This window comes from Ptiloglossa arizonensis, chromosome 12 (genome assembly GCF_051014685.1).
Source record: "Ptiloglossa arizonensis isolate GNS036 chromosome 12, iyPtiAriz1_principal, whole genome shotgun sequence".
NCBI lineage: Eukaryota > Metazoa > Arthropoda > Insecta > Hymenoptera > Colletidae > Ptiloglossa > Ptiloglossa arizonensis.
The window spans coordinates 5747905-5766494 of record NC_135059.1 but is presented as its reverse complement, the minus strand read 5'-3'; the positions used below and the strand labels follow the sequence as shown (position 1 = coordinate 5766494).

The 18590-nt window shown below is 41.4% G+C and overlaps 1 protein-coding gene across 32 annotated transcripts in view; it reads right to left on the bottom strand.

The window, feature by feature from the left end:
* Trol (terribly reduced optic lobes) overlaps positions 1-18590 on the bottom strand; it is a 229416-nt gene that overhangs the window by 98730 nt on the left and 112096 nt on the right. For 6 of the 32 annotated variants that reach the window (XM_076324646.1, XM_076324645.1, XM_076324644.1 and 3 more), the window contains exon 2: positions 15877-16134. The exons of the other annotated variants lie outside the window; for them this stretch is intronic. In XM_076324646.1, coding sequence (XP_076180761.1) covers positions 15877-15985 — 109 coding nt within the window. In that variant the 5' untranslated portion in view covers positions 15986-16134. The remainder of the gene's footprint in view (positions 1-15876; positions 16135-18590) is intronic. 32 annotated transcript variants of the gene reach the window in all.

The following is an 18590-nucleotide window of genomic DNA, read 5'->3' as shown; positions in this document are numbered from 1 at the left end:
GACCGTAACACTCTCTTAACACGTAGACTCGACACGCTAAATTCGCGCACAAGTCCCACAGGGGCACGGTTTTCTGGACGTATGCAACGTACACACAGTCAGATTATTTAATGAAAGGAGAGACTGCATTCAGTCACACTGTGCTGCGTGTACTCAATCCGTGTAATCAAATTTTAATCTCTTCTAAATGTAAGCTTACGGAGCCGATGCCTTCTCGTCTACGAGCGTACACCACAAAAGCAACACGTAATGATTACACATTTGTTCTTTATTGGAACGAACGGCACTATATACGCTCGGCGTGCAAACTGTAAGGAGCTTTCGGTTTTATACCGCACGAAATTTCAGGCGAGTGTACGTTTTCCATTATAACTGAAAAAGGAGGGAAAGAGAAATATAAAACAAACTGCAACTTACTGCCCTACATGCGCCACGCCAGCCGCAACTTTGTTTAGACTGTTCCTAAGGATACCGCGCAAAATTACCGTGTGATGAATAATTGTGTTTTTAACGAATCTAGTGTATTTTTAGAATATTTCAGTATTTCCGGTAACGAAGAAAACAACGACTGTAGATTTTCTTGCTCTTCAAAGTCCTTGGATAAGAAGGAGAAACCAATCGGAGAAACGACATGTATTCTGTTCGATGTTTTTTAACATTTCTCGAAAAAGTATTATGAAAATATCTGACGATATTGCAAGATCATAAACGAAACAGTAATTGTGGAAAATATACTTCGATGAAAGAAATCAACGTGTAAAAAGAAGCGAAGTAAGTTAACAAAAATTAACTCACTCGGTTCAATATTCGCGAAATCGGATTACGGGGTATAAGTCGTTGAAATTGTCATAAATAATTAAATTTAATCGACGCTTGGTGAAATCGTTTCTAGTCGGGTAAGTACAATCGTCACTTGTAGCTAAAAAAGAAAATATGAAAATTTAATTAACAGCCATTGAAAGAAAACCACTTTAAGCAGCGAGCAACTCTTTCGATCGATTTCTTATCAAATTCGAGAAAAACTATTCAATTTACAACAACAACTGATACATTTTTACTCAGTTGTTTATCCATAGGTAGAATTGTTGGCGAAAGACACTGTTGGTGAAACCTTTTCGAGCAATTTTTCAAACAGGCTCATCTTTTAAGGTTCGAATCTTTCAAATAATTCCGAAACAACAATTGATATTTTTCATCTGAAATTACCAGACTGTCTCCTTAATACTACCCCGTTTAATGACGTTTCGTTAGGACACACTTTGTTCATGTGGTTGACACACTAAACGAGTTAGACTCGAGTTAGACGAGTGTTTGTCACGCTACGTTCGCATTGCTCTTTCATCGTCTGAATGCTGTTTTTAATAAATTGCATCACTTTCGTTAATAAATCTGTATGGACAATTTTCGAAAAACCTTTTTACTAGTAGCAATATTGTCTGTATCGTATAATTTCCTTTGGGCTCGCATTATTCAATGATCTTATCGCGGTCTAAACTAAAGAATGTTTCTAAACAAGAATTCCAATGGTAAATTACAGTGTTAAAATTGTTCGAAGCTTCGTAACGTCGAATTGATATAAATTCGTCTTTAACTTTTGCAACGTCTCCGCGTACGAATAATTTTGAAAAACTTAGGAAAATTAAGATCTCTCGTTATTATGGTTTCAAAATTTTTAGCAACAAGGCGGAGAAATTATATTCTTGAAGGCTTTGTTCTTAAGTGGATAACGAATCTCAACGTAACGTATACATTTCGATCGATGAATAATCATGGAAAAGCCAAGAATGATTTGTACGGATCCTCAAGGAGAAATAGGAGAAACGTCGGGAATATTTACAACTTGCAGAGCGGTTGATTTGATGGATTTAAAAAGCATAGTAACCTACATAGCATACGTATCAACGGCAATGTGGCAAGTTCAGATACAAAAGCATCTGTAGAATTTCCAGGAACATTGAGTGCCATCATCGAGCGAGGCAATTATCTCCCTGAATCTGTACTCAATGTGGATGAATCGAATCTTTTCTGAAAATGATCGATTTATGAAAGATAACTTTAAATTAAAGCCGTAGCTTGTACACTTCCCTGAAATACTAGGATTCACTCATCGAAAGTGAATCTAAAACTGTCCGATAGTGATCAAAATTAATCTAACCCATCTGATCTGGTAATTTAAATTTATCCGATAGTATTGTAAAAAAACAAGTCACACCCAGAAAGTCGTATCATCGATCAAAATACAACGTCCATAGTGAAAACGATATTTTTCTCGACAGAGTTTTCACTCCTTTTTTACGAAAAATACAAGATGTCAAAATATTTATGGATGTAGATGTGTATCGTGTACAGACACCAGGAACAACGAAAGTAATTGCACAATGATGTCCGTCAGTCGTTTGAGAATCAAATATGAAAGCTTGGGCACGACAGAAAAAATTAATAAAAACTGATCTCTAGTTTTTATCCATTCGAGAGGTTTTGCTGCGAACAGAAAGAAATTGAAACAAAAGTGTTGTTTGTGCTCGATTTTGCTCCATTTACGTAAGATTCGAATAACCTCGTTTAAAGTTTCAAATTTTAAGAACGTATTCGGAGTGCGAAGGGAAGTTTTATCAAGTTTTAATATTTATAACTAATTAAACGGAATAATAAACATATGATGAAATGTGGAATGATAGAAATATTCCCATTAGAAGGAAGTTTTCAGCATCAAAATAATGCGAGGATTAAACCAATCAAGGATGACGCATGACATTTATCCATCTTGTGACAATGTTACCACGTTATATTATTGGGCAATTTAATTACTTGTATTTGTTCAGAATTTTAGCGGTTACTCCTATATTACGATATTGAAAATAACTGAAAATCTAAACTTACGCGTTTATTAATGTGTCCGAAGAAGCTAAATAATATTACAATATAAATGAAGACTTTGATGTATTCGTCCATAATAGAGTCATATTTTTAGATGCGCCGTGAATAGTACGGAAATATCGATTATAACATTATAATGAATTGCACGATCCGACAAACTCTTAAGAGTGGAGACTCAAGTAATATGTTAAAATAAAAGTGATTTTCGACGATAGTATAGATTTAATAAAAATCAGCTCGGTAAATTTTGAATGAAAAATTCTACAAATAGCTAATTCGGTCTAAATATTCTATAAACTATAATTTAAGAACTGCAAATCGAAATTGTTCGAAAATTGTAGAATTGCGCGCAAAGTTACGATTTTATTTAGATAGATCGTACGGCCAATTAATATTTGAGTTAACCCCAAACTGTACGACCTTTAACCGGTCCATTTTAAATTCTACTATTCCCTATCTGATCCTTTTTCGCAATATTCCCGATGATAATGCAGCTCGATGATAAATTTATCGGCAAATCCAGAATGCAACAGAGAAATACAATATATAAATAATCTCTTCTCTACCGACGGGTCATTAGTTGATACCAAGTTTAAAATGTACATTACGCGAAAGCTGAACGGCTGAATAAAATAATCCGAAAATATTTACGCGCGGTGGGCTTTGATGTGAAGTAACGCAGCAGAGAGGAGACTTTCATTACGGTGTTAAAATAATGTACAGAGTCTTTCTTGACCCCGACTGTATTCCTTATTGGTTTCCAATGCTAATTCGGTTAACTACAATCTTCCATTCGCGGCAGATTATTCTCATTGAAATACAAAGTTCCTTATGCAAATTCGTTTGAATAATTTCATAATACCGTCGACTGAGGTCTGTTCCGTTCGGTTCCGCCATTTCTCACGCCCTTTCGCGTACATTCGACGACCACAACCGATAAAGAAGCCTCCGAACGAACACGTCAACATCGAGGTTGCCCAATATTTCATCCCTCGTCGAATGCGACAAACATCGTCGATCCAATACCAAATAATTAAATACCCCATCGTTGTCGGGTCGGTCTGAACCCCGTATTTCGTTTCCTCCTTCGATCGCCGGTTATCCGAACGAAACACGGCTAGCCAACGGAAGAAATAAAATTCGATGGAACACGAAAGAAGGAACCGCGGCTACATGTGCGCCGCACGAAAAGTATGTTTACTTCGAGGGACGCGAAAGCCAGCCACAAATCTAATAACTCCTCAGATCAAATATCTCCGCGGTGGAGAACGTGGTTCCGACCTGGCGGCTGTGTTCCCCGCATTTTTTTCGCGATTCAGACAATTTCGTTCCACCGTGCCACACCGAGGCGGTGGATATCGCTCGCAGCCGACGACTACTTCCAGCCACCACGAGCATTTCGTTGCCGGGAGAAACAGGGTGAGAGAGACCGATCGGCGAATCGTAGGACGAAATCCATGGATGTTGGGAACTTTCAAAGCCGTGTTTACGATACGACAGCGTGGCAGCGTTTTTCAGCAGTTTGGACATTTCAACGTCCCGATCGCACTCTAAAACTCTAAAAGATTAGCTATTTCCACTCTAGAACTATAAAAGATTAGCTGTTTCCATTCTAGAACTATAAAAGATTAGCTATTTCCATTCTAGAACTCTAAAAGATTAGCTGTTTCCACTCTAGAACTCTAAAAGATTAGCTACTTCTACTCTAGAACTTTACAAGATTAGCTGTTTCCACTCTAGAACTCTAAAAGATTAGCTACTTCTACTGTAGAACTTTACAAGATTAGCTGTTTCCACTCTAGAACTCTAAAAGATTAGCTACTTCTACTCTAGAACATTAAAAGACTAGCTATTTCCACTCTAGAACTCTAAAAGATTAGCTACTTCTACTGTAGAACTTTACAAGATTAGCTGTTTCCACTCTAGAACTCTAAAAGATTAGCTACTTCTACTCTAGAACATTAAAAGACTAGCTATTTCCACTCTAGAACTCTAAAAGATTAGCTATTTCTACTCTAGAACTCTAAAAGACTAGTTATCTCCACTCTAGAACTCTAAAAAATTAGCTACTTCTACTCTAGAACTCTAAAAGACTTGATTTCCACTCTAAAATGTATTCCTTCAAGATCGGGCAGTAAAAAATTGATTCCCAAGTTGGTTGTAGTTTCGACCATGAAGATACGTTTGTTTTATACGTGTGCCAAATCTCGCACATCGACTTGAAAAGTGTAGTTTAAAAAAAAAATTACTGTTTTCACTCGTATTTCGATTATCTGGTGAATTTTGCTCTTCGTCTACAATCGATCAACTATTTCGGAGCAACGTAAGTATTTTACAATCCTAGAATAATTCGTTTTATTTTTGCTTCCCCTTGGAAAATCGTGTGGAATTTTTTTACAGGCAACTTAGACCACGATTAACCAATTTATATAACTAATTCCTAGTCACTGTCGATAATAGACGCTGCTGAATAAAAATGTAATTTGCACAATTTCTGCCCCATGATGTAGATGTTTTAGAGCGAATTGCCATACGGTAGCGTTGAAGCTTTCGTTGGAATTCTGTGTATGACCTCCCAAGCACCTCTCTAACAATTCTTTCTCCGTTAAGCCTTCGTAAATAGGCCGCAATACCTCTTGAACTTTTCCGTTGAGCGGCAGTTCGTGGTCGAATTCTTTTACATTTCCAAGAGCTTCAGCTTGGCGCCATTTGCCCCAACTATCCAACCCCTGGAGGGTAATTCATGTGCCGTAGATTTGTATTTGTTCAACATTTGTGAAAGAATGTAACTCGCTGAAATACTCGGGGCAACAGTGTACAACGTCGCGTCTTTACGAAATTTAAACTCGTCGATATATTCCCTTTTCGTGCAATTAAATTTTCACTTGGAATTGCACCGGTTCGATTCACGACCACCGTGTAAATTATCTAGAGAATCTTTGAAATTAATCGTGCAGTTACATTTTATTCAACAAGAACTTACAAATACGGAGAATGGAAAGTTGCGTTTATATTAAATTACCAACAAGCATTTTATAAGCTCTACATTATTACCTTTCGATCGCTATAGCTGCGCTAATTTTTCCAATTTCAATTTAACGCTAAAAATTGATTTCTTTCTCTTTCTATAGAAGATATTTAATAGCCTTAGGCACTTCATATCATGGGCACTTCTAGCACCTCGAAACTATACTACTGCCTCATTCTCGATAGCGATCGACGCGTTGCAATGGCTTCGTCGAACGTTCCATATTGGTAAAAACTGTACAATTGAAAATAAATATGGTTGTGTAGGCAAATAAGATTTCATTTCTTAAACAATCGGTTCTGCGAACTCTGATAGAGACAAGAGTAGAACCGGGGTTGCGTAAACTCGAGAGAAGAGAAAGGAAAATAGTCGATAAAATGGAGTTCGAAACGCTAGAAATAAATCGTTGCGATAACCCAGGAAGTGGTACGTCATGAGCACCTTGTGCTTCCTGTGACCGGATCGTCGAACTCCCGGAGGAACAAAGGTCGTTAACACCAGCGGCTGTTAACGATAATAACTTACGAGAGAACTTTGCACAAATGTTCACCGGTTCAATTTAAAAACCATATCGTGTTTCGTCGCCACTACTTTGAAATTCCAACAGAGAAACCATCCTTTGTATCAAAGTCACAGTCCAAACCGAAAATATCCACCATTTTTCCCCACTAACTTGCAGACCTCCCAAAAACACCCTAACCGAATGTACTTTTGTATCTACATAATTATTTACAAGAACTAAACTCGATCCATCGTTACGATTTTCAAATATGTCGCAAAGAATAGAATTCCGACTGTACCCTATAAACTTTCATACTAGACAACGCCGAGTGTTTCGTCGATACCGATAAACAGAAATAGATGTATTTCTATTCTATCAATCGAGGTAATTGATTTTTCTAAAACGTGAAACTAACAATAAATAGAAGCAGAGGGTTGTATTTGTGTCTCGTTTGCCCCCAAAGATGAAACTGTTCGATAATTCACGATGATTCTCCTGCGAGAGGATTTGGGGAAGAATTCACCCCTCGACTCGAATTCGAAGATGCAAACTTGTGCAGTTCCCAGCCAACGAACGAGTCGCGTTGCGGAATCGTTCCGTGCGAACGGTCCTTGACGCGGGAAATTCAAAACAATTTGTCGTTATCGGGAAACAATACGCCGAGACGAATACCCGAGCAAAACGTAGAACCGAAAGACGGACGGTCGATTGGTTCGCGCTAACTTAAATGGTCTTCGGGACTCGTTAATGCCTCGGCGTGGGCTTCAGACACTCGAATTGTTCATCGGGGCTCTCTCGTCAGCTCGCTTGTTCATAATGCATGGGTGATGCGGGAAGTTTGAAACTGTGCCGCCAGATTGACACGAGGATCCGTTGCCTCGAACCGCGAGGTCGTCAAAAATTATCGGGGAAAGCTACCCTGAACGTTTCCGCGTGGATAGATATATCCGAGAACTTGGTGCCAGTAGGAACTTCTAAAATAACGGGATTCGTTCGAGTCGAGGGGAGAATTGTCTCTTATTTTCGAGGAGCGAACAATGCTCCGTCAGGCACGTGTTGAGACGTAAAATTTATCCATAATCGTTTCGAGATCTTCGACGATAAGGTTCCTCGAGTATTTTTCGACTCGTTGTCTGTTTGGAGCTGTTTGGAACTGTTTGGAACTGTTTGGGGACTGTTTGGGGACTGTTTGGAGCTGTTTGGGGACTGTTAGGAGCTACTTTCGAGATTTTGCAAACCAGCAAAACAAAGTCATTTTGTTTTCGCAACAAAAATGCTGATTTTCGGGGCTTGATTTTATCCTCTCGAGAACATTCTTTGTCCACAAAAACAAATTGTCTCGCACGGGTGTACACTTTACACACGTAGACGCGAACTTTCATTCGAAATCAGATTTCTATCAGATTAGGGGACTTGCACGAATACTTTCACGAAAAACTACAGATTTCGATACCCAGGTGCCGAACCATCGATCGACTCTACACTCGACTCGTGGTACCTGGATTATTACTTGGTTCGAATTAGTCGATTCGAGAAAAAGAACGATAAAAAAATCATTTCGATCCACTGTTACCATTACGAGCGTTAAATGGTGTTTACCCGTTGGTAAAGAAAAAAAAAGAAAATATTCCCTCTTCTCGCGTATTTAAGAACGCATACAAAAGAGGTGCTTTCGTTACGTTAAAGCAAATCACTTTCCAGGTCCCGTTCCCTCCAATTTTCCTCAAAAGGGTTGAGCTTCGAGAAAAAGGAAACACACGTATACGTATATAAGTAAAAACAAACCAAGTTATACGAACAATGGCCTCTCCCTGAAGGTGTTCTCGCTCCGAAAGAGTAAACGTCCTCGGATGGCAGTCGGGGGTGGGGGGCAGGGCTAAATTAAGCGACGTAAAGGCATTCTGGCAAATGAAAGGACAATTTCGCGCAATGCACGAAATATTCACAGATCCCCGACAGTCTCTGCAATCGCGCCGCGGTCGAGTAATTAAATCCTTGGTCGATTCGTTCGCTCGTGCAATATGCATCGGTAGACTTTTTCATACTTGGTCGAGGATGGGAGTGGATGGCAAGGCGGGAAGGAAAGAATCAAAGAAAGAATAAATCGCGATTTTTTTTTTTTTTTCTTTCCGCGAACAATCTCGAGCGGAGAATTTCCATGGTATTTAAAATGTAAACCTTGGGGCTACGCGCTCGGCCGCAGGTACTCCGCCCCCTCCCTTCTTTCTCGTCCTCCATCGATCACGCCTTTAATCGGGCCAATTAATACAGCCTTGATTATTCGATGGTTAATTTCTAACGCTACGATCGAGCATCATCTCTGTCCCGTTCCGACGATTCTGTCTTTTTGATACGCGTTCCTTCCGCGCGAGACCCGCGAGCGTGTTGAAATAAAAAAAAAGGGTCGCAGGAGGAAAGGTGGCGAACGAACGCGTCGGTTGGTTGTTTTATACGGTTGGGGATATTTTTTAATTAAATTTAATCCAATTTCTTCGCACAGCGCGGAAAAAGAATTCCATGTTTAAGAGAATCGCGAAAACAAAGAGGACGGAAATCTTGCGAACAAGAACAGCCGTACCGGGAAGGGATATGAAAAATATTGTTTAGATTCCAGTAGGGTTTCGAGGAACGATACGAATATCGGAGGACGACTAGAGACTCGCCACGGTGGCCAATATCGATACAAAATCGCGAGTCGATTCTACGATAGTTTCTCCTACTCGATTCTCGTTAACGATACCGCACCGAGGGACCCAACAGGTGAACTGATTATCGCGTAAAAAGGAAACGAAGACATTACTTCCCGTCGGATGATCGGAAATGTCGTTTCAATCGTTAAATCGGGCCAACAGAGCCGGCCCGGATACGTGGCCATTTTTTTTTTTTTTACTGGAATTTAAAAAATTTACGAGCTAATAAAAACGATCATTTCGTGGTTAATTATTCCGGCGCACCGGTAACCTAGATTTCACAGCCTCGTCCGTGTACCGACCCTATTCAATTCCGTCGAAGGAAGAAAGGACTATGAAAAGGGGGAGGTTACTACGCTACGATCAGGGAGAAAGAGAGAGAGAGAGAACTACATTTCCCCGTACGACTTCCACGCGAATTACCGCGACCAATCTGTGACCACCGGGTTTACAACCCGGTGAACACACTGGACAAGAACAATGTGGTGGTAGACAAACAAAAAACACGTCCTCCGAAAGAACAATTAGACGAACTACTCCTATTGTACCACGGAACGACACCGATAATTATCATAACTATTTCGCTACCGCTCGAGTGTACCGCTTCTCATTTTTTATGCGCTCAACGTCTTCGGCGCGCGAAGTTTGCGGTAAGTAAACGTTCGCGAGGGACGAGATGCGGTCGAAGAGCTATTTGTAAACCTAACCGGAGACACGGTTTTCCCCGTGAATGTCTCGCAGGTGTCCATTTCGCCGAAACGAAGACACGAGTTCGCGACGAGCGACTCGCGTTAAGTTTTTCGTGACTTTCGGCGATTTTTCGTCACTTTTCGCGATTTTTCGCGACCTTTCATGTTTTTTTACGATTTTTCTCGATTTTTCCCGAGTTTTCCTGACTTTTCGCGATTTTTCATGTTTTTTTACGATTTTTCACGGTTTTTCTCGAGTTTTCCGGACTTTTCGCGACTTTTCACAATTTTTCGCGACTTTTGGCCATTTTTCTGACTTTTTGCGAGTTTTCCGGATCCTTCGCTGATTTTTCCCCGGATTTTTCGCTGGTTTTCCCGTATTTTTACGACTTTTTCCAAGTTTTCGCGAATTTTCTTAATTTTTCGCGACTTTTCCAAACTTTTCGTGAATTTTCCCGTTTTTTCGCAATTTTCGAAGCCCAAAGGACGGAAAATGAATTTCAGTGCGAAACATTTTCGCAAAGACGTTCGTAACTAATATTGATGACGTCTGGTTATCGTTTCGCGTTAAAACGAGATTTCAATCGTCCGCATTCGAGGGCCCTCCGACCATTGAAATTCAACTGGAAAATCGTTTCGTTAACGGAGGAGGTCGTAAATTCGCGTCGATTCAGTTTCGTGGCCCGATCGACGGTTTTTCTTTCTCCGGATCGTTCGCACGCTACAAGTATCGTTGAACGCGGATCCACGAAGTTCGGAATGTGAATGTCCACGTGACTGGATTCGCCTAAGCGATTAACATTCTTCGATGTAAGAAACGCGCGGACTACGTTGATCCTAGATGGTCGGTTTCCAAATCTTTTGAACGAGAAGAGAACCAACGAGAGAAACTCTCCGGATTGGAGACAAATAGATTTAAACCTGTACACGAAAAATACACCGCGATTGTTGATCATCGATAACCCAATTGTAGAAGGTGGTTGGAAAATCGTTGTACGATCGACGTGCCGTCAGAATCGATCGTTTACCTAGCTCGAACGTCGAACAGAGATGAAAAATGTCCGCGACAAATCGAATTAACCGTGGCGAGGGTGGTTGAGGAGGAAAATGGCTAGGTTACCAGGAAGAATGCATAAACGCAGCGCGTCGTTAACGCCGGTTATGAAACTTCCTGGTTTCTGGGCCATTAGGCACGTCGTTGCTACTCCCTGGACTTCAGAGCCTACTTTATCGTGCAATCGTAAACGTATTAATAAATAATAACCACCTCACGCTTCCGCCGGGCTGCGTTATAACCGTGCTCCCTTCTCCCCCGCTTCTCTACCCCTTTTATTCATTTCGCAGACCTGTTTTCTGGCTGGGTTCATCCCCTTCCGCTCCTCCGCGTCCCGTCTAGCTCTCTACTCCTTTCTCCGGACGGTTTCATCCCTTTATGGGAGCTTCTATTTACCCGGTATACCCTTCTGCTTCTCCCCTCTCCGCTTGTTTCCTTCTTTTCTTCGGTTCGTCGTGACCCTTTTCAGATACCAAACTTCCTTACACCCGAGATTATCTTTCGTTATTAGCCGACCTCTATCAAACTTTCATCTTTGCGTATGTTCGTCCTGTTCTATCTGATTCTCCGATTCTTATCCAGCTCCGCGTTTCTACATTCGTCTCTTTCGCTTTGCCTCATTTAACTCTCTATAACCTACTCTAGACTTGCGTTTACGCTCTGCTATCAAACTTCGTGCCAGGCAACTATGTTCCTCTTCTTCGGTTGTTTACCCGTGTTCACGTTCTCCTCTCTTTTCAGAAGCTTCACCCTATTTACTACCCCATCTTCCGTATACCTGTGTCTATTCTCCGCTAGCAACTCATCTTTGCTTCAGTTGTGTTCCACGTTCACATATATTGTATCATGTCCTACGGTTCTTAGGACATATCTGTTTAGAGACATGACGCGACAATCTCTGTTTAGCTCAATGTTTTTACTTTCATCTCTTTCTACCAGCTCCATCTTGGCTTACTTAGCTCTCTATAACCTCCTCTAAACTTGCTCTAGACTTGTGTTTGCACTCTACTATCAAACTTTCAAACTTTGTCCCAAGCAACCGTGTTCCTCGTCTTCTGTTGTTTATCCGTGTTTCACGTTCAAACGATCTTCTCTCTTCCTAAGTATACTTTATCCTAGTTACTTCTCTATCCTCTCTACACCCTCCTCTTACTCTATCCTCTGTGTCGATCCTCGGCCACTAGGTCACCTTTACTCTATCCACGTTCACGTATCCTCGTCCTTGTCTTTTTAGCTCTATGCTTTCTCCACAGCTACTTTTGTTACTCTCTCTTCGGTTTCCTTCGCTCTACACTCGAGTGTCCTCTTCTATCGTTTCTCTTTCATCTTGTCTAGCTTTCTGCCTCCTGTACACCTCTCTCTAACAACTCGTCCTCTCTCTGTTCCTCTTGCAGGCATTTCCATCCTCCTCTAACCGACGCTTCTCCGCACTCTTTCGCTCTCTACCCTTCGCTCGCCCTCTCCCTTTGGATATTCATCTCGAACTGGTTTTTTGGTTGCACACTTGCAGGAAGGATAAGTGTAGTCGAGACTCCCTGGGAGAACCACGGAAAGGGCTGGCGGGCCTACGGCGCAGCTTTTATATTGCGTGCATTTTATAGCGATCGCGAGCTCGTGGAAGTGTAAGTACAGCCACTCTCCCCTCGAGATACTTGTACACGATGACAAAATCGTACACGTAGCGTCGAACCTTTCGATTATTTATGGCAAAGGTCGCGTAGCCGGGCCGAGTCTATTCTCGAACGATCGAAAACAAACAAAAATAAAGCTCATCGTGGAACAAGATCCGTCCCCTATTTATCCACGAAATCGTTTCCTTCTCTGCCAACGATTTAAAAGAGGAACGAACGCTCATCGAGACCCGTGTAAAACTTGAATCGAGTCTAGACACAATCATAGCTCGAGTCTAAGTTAGGAACTGGTTAGTTCTGCATCCGGTTGCAGTTAACTCTGCCTTTTACACCGAATATATCTCGAACATACGAGACACGAGGCTGGTTTCTATTAAGTCCCGGTTAGATCTGAGTTCTGATCGAGTTACTCGGTTCAGAGGGCTGGTGTACCTTTTAACCTAGAAAACGGCACAAGCGTCTGAACGCGTGAGACCTAAATTAGGTCCCGACTGAGTCTTGTTTAGCGCCGCGTTGAAACCCAAGGAGCTTCGCAAATTCTTCGAACGCGCGAAGTAATTCGAAACGGGCCTCGATTCGATTTTAGGCTCGTGGATTCTCGATGGTAACCACTGTAACGAGAAATCGGAACGAATTGCACCGTGACCTCGAAAATCAATTCGTTACCGTTTCGGTTACGTTTCGCTTCGAATTCGCTTCCGCAACGTGAATTCCGCGTATACACAATCGGTTTCAGAGGTCACGCACACAGAGAATACGCGCCGGCTGTAAAGAGACATAATGCATGACCCTTAGGCGGAAAGCAACGATTGTTTCATCCCCGAAAATGATATTCACGGACCGCCAGACCGCGCCGCGTAAAAGGACTCCGTGCTTCCAGGTTCTCCCTTCTGTCTCTTTTTCCGCTCCCGTGGCTCCTCGTCTCTACGCCTTTAGCTCGCGTGCGCCCGCGCCGTTTTCGTATTTTTCAGCAAGAGAAACAGCGTAAGGTTTACCCTGAAAATACATCGCGGCCCCGGCATCATGCAATTAAACGTGAGTACGTCGGAGCGCGAGAAAAGGGGAGGGAAAAACGAGCAGCGAGAGGATCGACGAGAGAAGCTGAGATCTAGGGGGAGGGAAAGAGAACGACCAGCTGGCGAATGAAAAATCTATTGTCGCGATGAACGACGCTAAACAGGCTCTTGGTGACAGGTGCAAATCTCTGGTAAAACAGCTTACGGGAACAACCAGCCAATTATAGTTAATTTCGTGTCTTAATTTCGACGAGATTACGCTTCGACTTCTCTTATTGGATTACTGTCCCTTCGAAATTATGCGCGGGTAATTATTAATCGAGCTCGAGTGTTATTATTTGAAAGAATAAATTATTTGAAAAATCATCTTCCAGACGATATATAATTTGGATAGGTAGGTAATCATCGATCGAGACTGAACATTAACCGAATAAAATATTTGAAAAATGATCTTTGAGACGATATATTATTTGAATGTGTGTTATGTGAAATAACTGTGTTCTTTCTAGTTTTATCGTGTCGATATAGTCACCTGCATGAAAAATTGTAAATTTTACAAGTGCAGGACACGCAAGATACGTAACAAATTACTTGGTGTCCCTTAGCACAGTGGAAAATGAGAAATTTGAATCAATGTTTGACAATTATAACATTTCTGAACGTTTAAAACATCGAACGTTAAAAAGAAGAATCAGTGATGTACTTGGTCGATATGCAAACGAAGTTGAAAGAATTCTACGATAAATACACCTTCGATGTTTCGCTCTTATCGATACAAAACGTAAACACCGCAAAAACGAACAGCTCGTTTCAACGAGCACGGAAATAGTTGCCTAATTGAACAACTACTCACGTATACCGATGTACATTGATGTATTTTTTCCGTCGGTGTCTCGAAAACGAAGACAAATCGACTCACGGTGTATACATTTTTCATTCAGAAGGATCTTCCAAATGTACCGACAAATTTGATCCGTTTCGTTCTGAAACCCTCCGTATAGAAACACTAATAATTATTACGACTATTGGTTCAATGTTCACCGAACAAAAACGAAGTTAGAAATCTCCGACGTTGCGAATCCCTACGAAAACCAACCACAGGGTGTCCCAATCGTCACCGGTCGATTCGAATCTCGCGCCATTTTTAAAACCTCGAACCGATTTACCCGAAACTTGACACACGTCGTCTAGACATATGGGAAATTAATCGTGGAGAAGTACACGGTGAAAGAATTGCGTGAAAATCGTTCGTACGTATTACGAGTTATTCGTGACGTTTTTTCCACAAAATTAATCAAGTAAAGGCGAGATTCGGTCGAGGCGTGTTTGCGAATGTATGATGCGGTCGCCTACGAGTATTTCACACCGAGGAACAAACGGGGCGATGTAACCGGCGTGGAAAAGAGTATCCACGTTTCGAATGAATTTAAGTGAGAATCTCTCGGCGGGATACAAGCCGGGTGTGATGGAACAATCGCTGAACGAATGCAACCGAAATGCAACGTCGTGTACGGTGAAATTTGACGCGCTGGCACGCGTGTATCGCGTGTAATTGTTCCGCCTCGTCGTGACACCTGGGAGACTTACATTGAAATTTGCTTGAAAATCAACGCCCGTGGTTTTCCACACACCGTGGTTAATCCTCGCGCTCCACCGCCCACCGTTCACCGCAGAAACAATGAGGTCGGTCTTTTTTGCAAAGTCCGTACAAAACAACACTCCAGAGCGATGAAAATTACCAGACACTAAGGGGGTTGATCCCGAGAAGCAAACGGCCGGTGTAAAAATCGTTTTGTTTACATCGTTCGTTACGAATGCTAAACGGATAAATCGGAACAAGACGATCCATTAAGAAGATTTCGTACCTTCGAGGTAACAATTAAATAAATACACGTCCGCGTTTTCAACGGATCCTCGATGCAACGAACACGCGGTGGTTTAAATTATTTAAACATAAATTATTTGGAAAATCATCTTCGAGACGATATATTATTTGAATGTGTGTTACGTGAAATAACTGTGTTTAATTTTTTCATAATGACCATATGATTCTTCTCTGAATTGAAAATGATCTTTTAGTGTACTTTCCATGCAATCAAATATTTATTCAGATATTTTCTCGGTAGGTGAATTTGTCGACTATAGATGATTCTCGACAACGAGATTCTCGATAGAATGTAAATATTTAATCTTCGATCATCGGTGTGATCGATACCGATCCTATCGATGATTTTCGATCCCGAGGTACTCGATAATACGTATCGATCAAAGTCCATAAAATGTTAATCTTACTTTCTCTCTCTCTCTCTCTCTCACTCTCTGCCTGGTGTTCTTTATTTCTTAAGTAAAATATAAGTAAATTTCGTTGGAAAGTTTTTGTTATATTTACCTCTGTATCGTTGTCCGTAACGCGTTCTCTGTCTCTGGCCAAGACTCGACTGTGCCAGCGCCAACAGTAGCAAAAGGATCACGAGGAATCTCCTCGCCGGAAGTCCCATTGCACTTTTCGTGTATCGTTTACTAGCGTCTCATTTGCCGCGGTCGATTTTGGCTTGATTTTCACGCGTAACAATCCTCTTTTCCCGTGTCTCTGTCACCGGGTCACGAGCCAACTTCTTCGAAACACACAACGGAAGGATCCCAGCGGCTAAATTCAATTCCACGAATTAATCGATCGGTTTCTCCGAGGAACACCTTCTTCGAGGGTCTAGCAGGGTGGAGGGAAGCTGGAGAATGAACTTGTGCGCGAAAAAATGTACAACGAAACTTCGACCGACCCGAAGATACACCGATAGACGTTAATCGACTCGAATGAAAGTCCAGAAACGAAAATGAGCTTTCGTCCAGAAACGAAAAGGAGCTTTTGTCCGTATACGAAATAAATTTTCATAGATCGTGGAGCTACCATGATTCGTTGAACGATCGTGGGAGATTCAACGGGATGTTCCAATTGACTCGTATCCGACACGTCGAGTGACAAGTATCGAAAAAAAAATGAGTACTCGATCACTCGACAGCGAATCGGATCGTTTGAGTGCAGAGAGGTGCACGGTGGGCCAGAAACTCCGAACACTTGGCAAAAAATTCGAAAATTGACGGTTGTCGGACGTCGAATAACAGTGGGTGAGTTTTTTTTTTTTTTAATAAACTCGAGAGCAAATAAAGGCGTTGGATTGCCGGGATCGGTGTCGCTTAAGTTGAAAGTTGTGTGTCGCTGATCGGTTTGGTTAGAGAGCGAACGAGAGATTTGTAAGTGTGCTTTTTATGAATACACGATAGTGTTTGAAAACTAAATCGATACGGCTTGTTTGTTTAAGGGTAAATAAAAGATTATACCATTTTAAACAATATTACGATACTTAGAAAGTATTTAGAATATTTAGAAAATTTAGAATGTTTAGGATATTTGGAATATTTAGGATATTTAGAATATTTAGGATATTTAGAATATTTAGAAAATATTTTAATATTCAGGATATTTAGAATATCTAAAAAATATTGTAATATTTAGGAATAATCGGCAGTTTTATTGCCACGAGAAAACAACGTATTCATTGATATTCAAAACTCTTAATTGCATTTCAAATGTGCCTCGACAAAATTACTTTTTTCAAAATTTCCCGAATGTAATCTGGAGAAGAGATGCATCTGTATTGCACTTTGCGAAAGGTTAAATTTTTTCTACGCGCGGTACTCCGTATTTCATGATTTCTCCCTGTTATTGAACAGGAATTCGTAAAGCAAAAATTTCGTCGTGCATTGACAAAAAATGTACTCACAGGACCGTCTCTTTTTTCCTCTGTAATCAAATTTATCAATAATGCACAAACTCGAACCTACACGACACCGACCACGACATACAGCAACGGAACATTCACGAACCGCGTGTGTAACGCGATGAAATTATTTAGTAAATATTTAGTAAATATTTATACGCTTCAATGATAAAAAGTAAATTTCCCCATGAGCTCGTTGCTCTACAAGCTGCTCAGCGATTAACGGTATTCGATTAATCGTTTCTCCGCGAGCTACTCAGTGATTAGCAGGATTCGATTAATCGTTTCTCTACGAGCTACTCAACGATTAGCAGAATTCGACACTGAACCCGGACCAGATACGTCGATACGAGATTATTGGGAAACTAAACTAGGTGGTTCTCCAAAGATGAAGCTTCCCTTATACCTAACTGGACCCTACTACTGTGATGTTCTCGTGCAGCGTTTAAGGGGAGTAATCTGAACAATGGATCCTGTCCGAACGATGGATCCCAATCGAAACTGGACGATGAATTCAAATTGAAATTGAACGATGAATCCAAATCGAAACTGGACGATGAATCCAAATTGAAATTGAACGATGGATCCAAATCGAAACTGAACGATGGATCCAAATTGAAATTGAACGATGGATCCAAATCGAAACTGAACGATGAATCCAAATTGAAATTGAACGATGGATCCAAATCGAAACTGAACGATGGATCCAAATTGAAATTGAACGATGGATCCAAATCGAAACTGGACGATGAATCCAAATTGAAATTGAACGATGGATCGAAATCGAAACTGGACGATGGATCCCGACCGAAACTGAACAATGTACCCCAATCCAACGAACAAGGGATACGATGGATACGTTCCAAGGAATACGAGGATTCTTCGAAACTGGTATCCGAGCGTTCGTAAAACTGTTTTTGTCCCACCTATCGACGAGTTTAAGTTCCAATGTTCGAAGTAGCGTCCAAGGGTGGCAGGTTTTCTTGTTAGTTACCGAGACCCTTTTTCCATCTTAACCGTTCGACGATTCGGTTTTTGTCTCGCGGGATTACAGACGGATTGTCAACGCACGGAGGCCGAGTGAAAAAAGGAAAACACAGTGGATATAGAGGGTCGTCGGGGCAGGAATGGCGAGAGAGGGGGGGGTGGTAGGAGAAGTGTGAGAAGCAACGGTAGAACAGAATGGGGAAAAGGCAAGGAAATTGTGCAGCGCACGGGGTACAATAGTCGGTGTCGCGGGCCGCCGCGACGTGCTGTGTTTTTCAATTATTTTTAATTATTTTCTGAAAGCCGGTCCCGCGTTTGATGCACGCGCTGGCACTCGCCC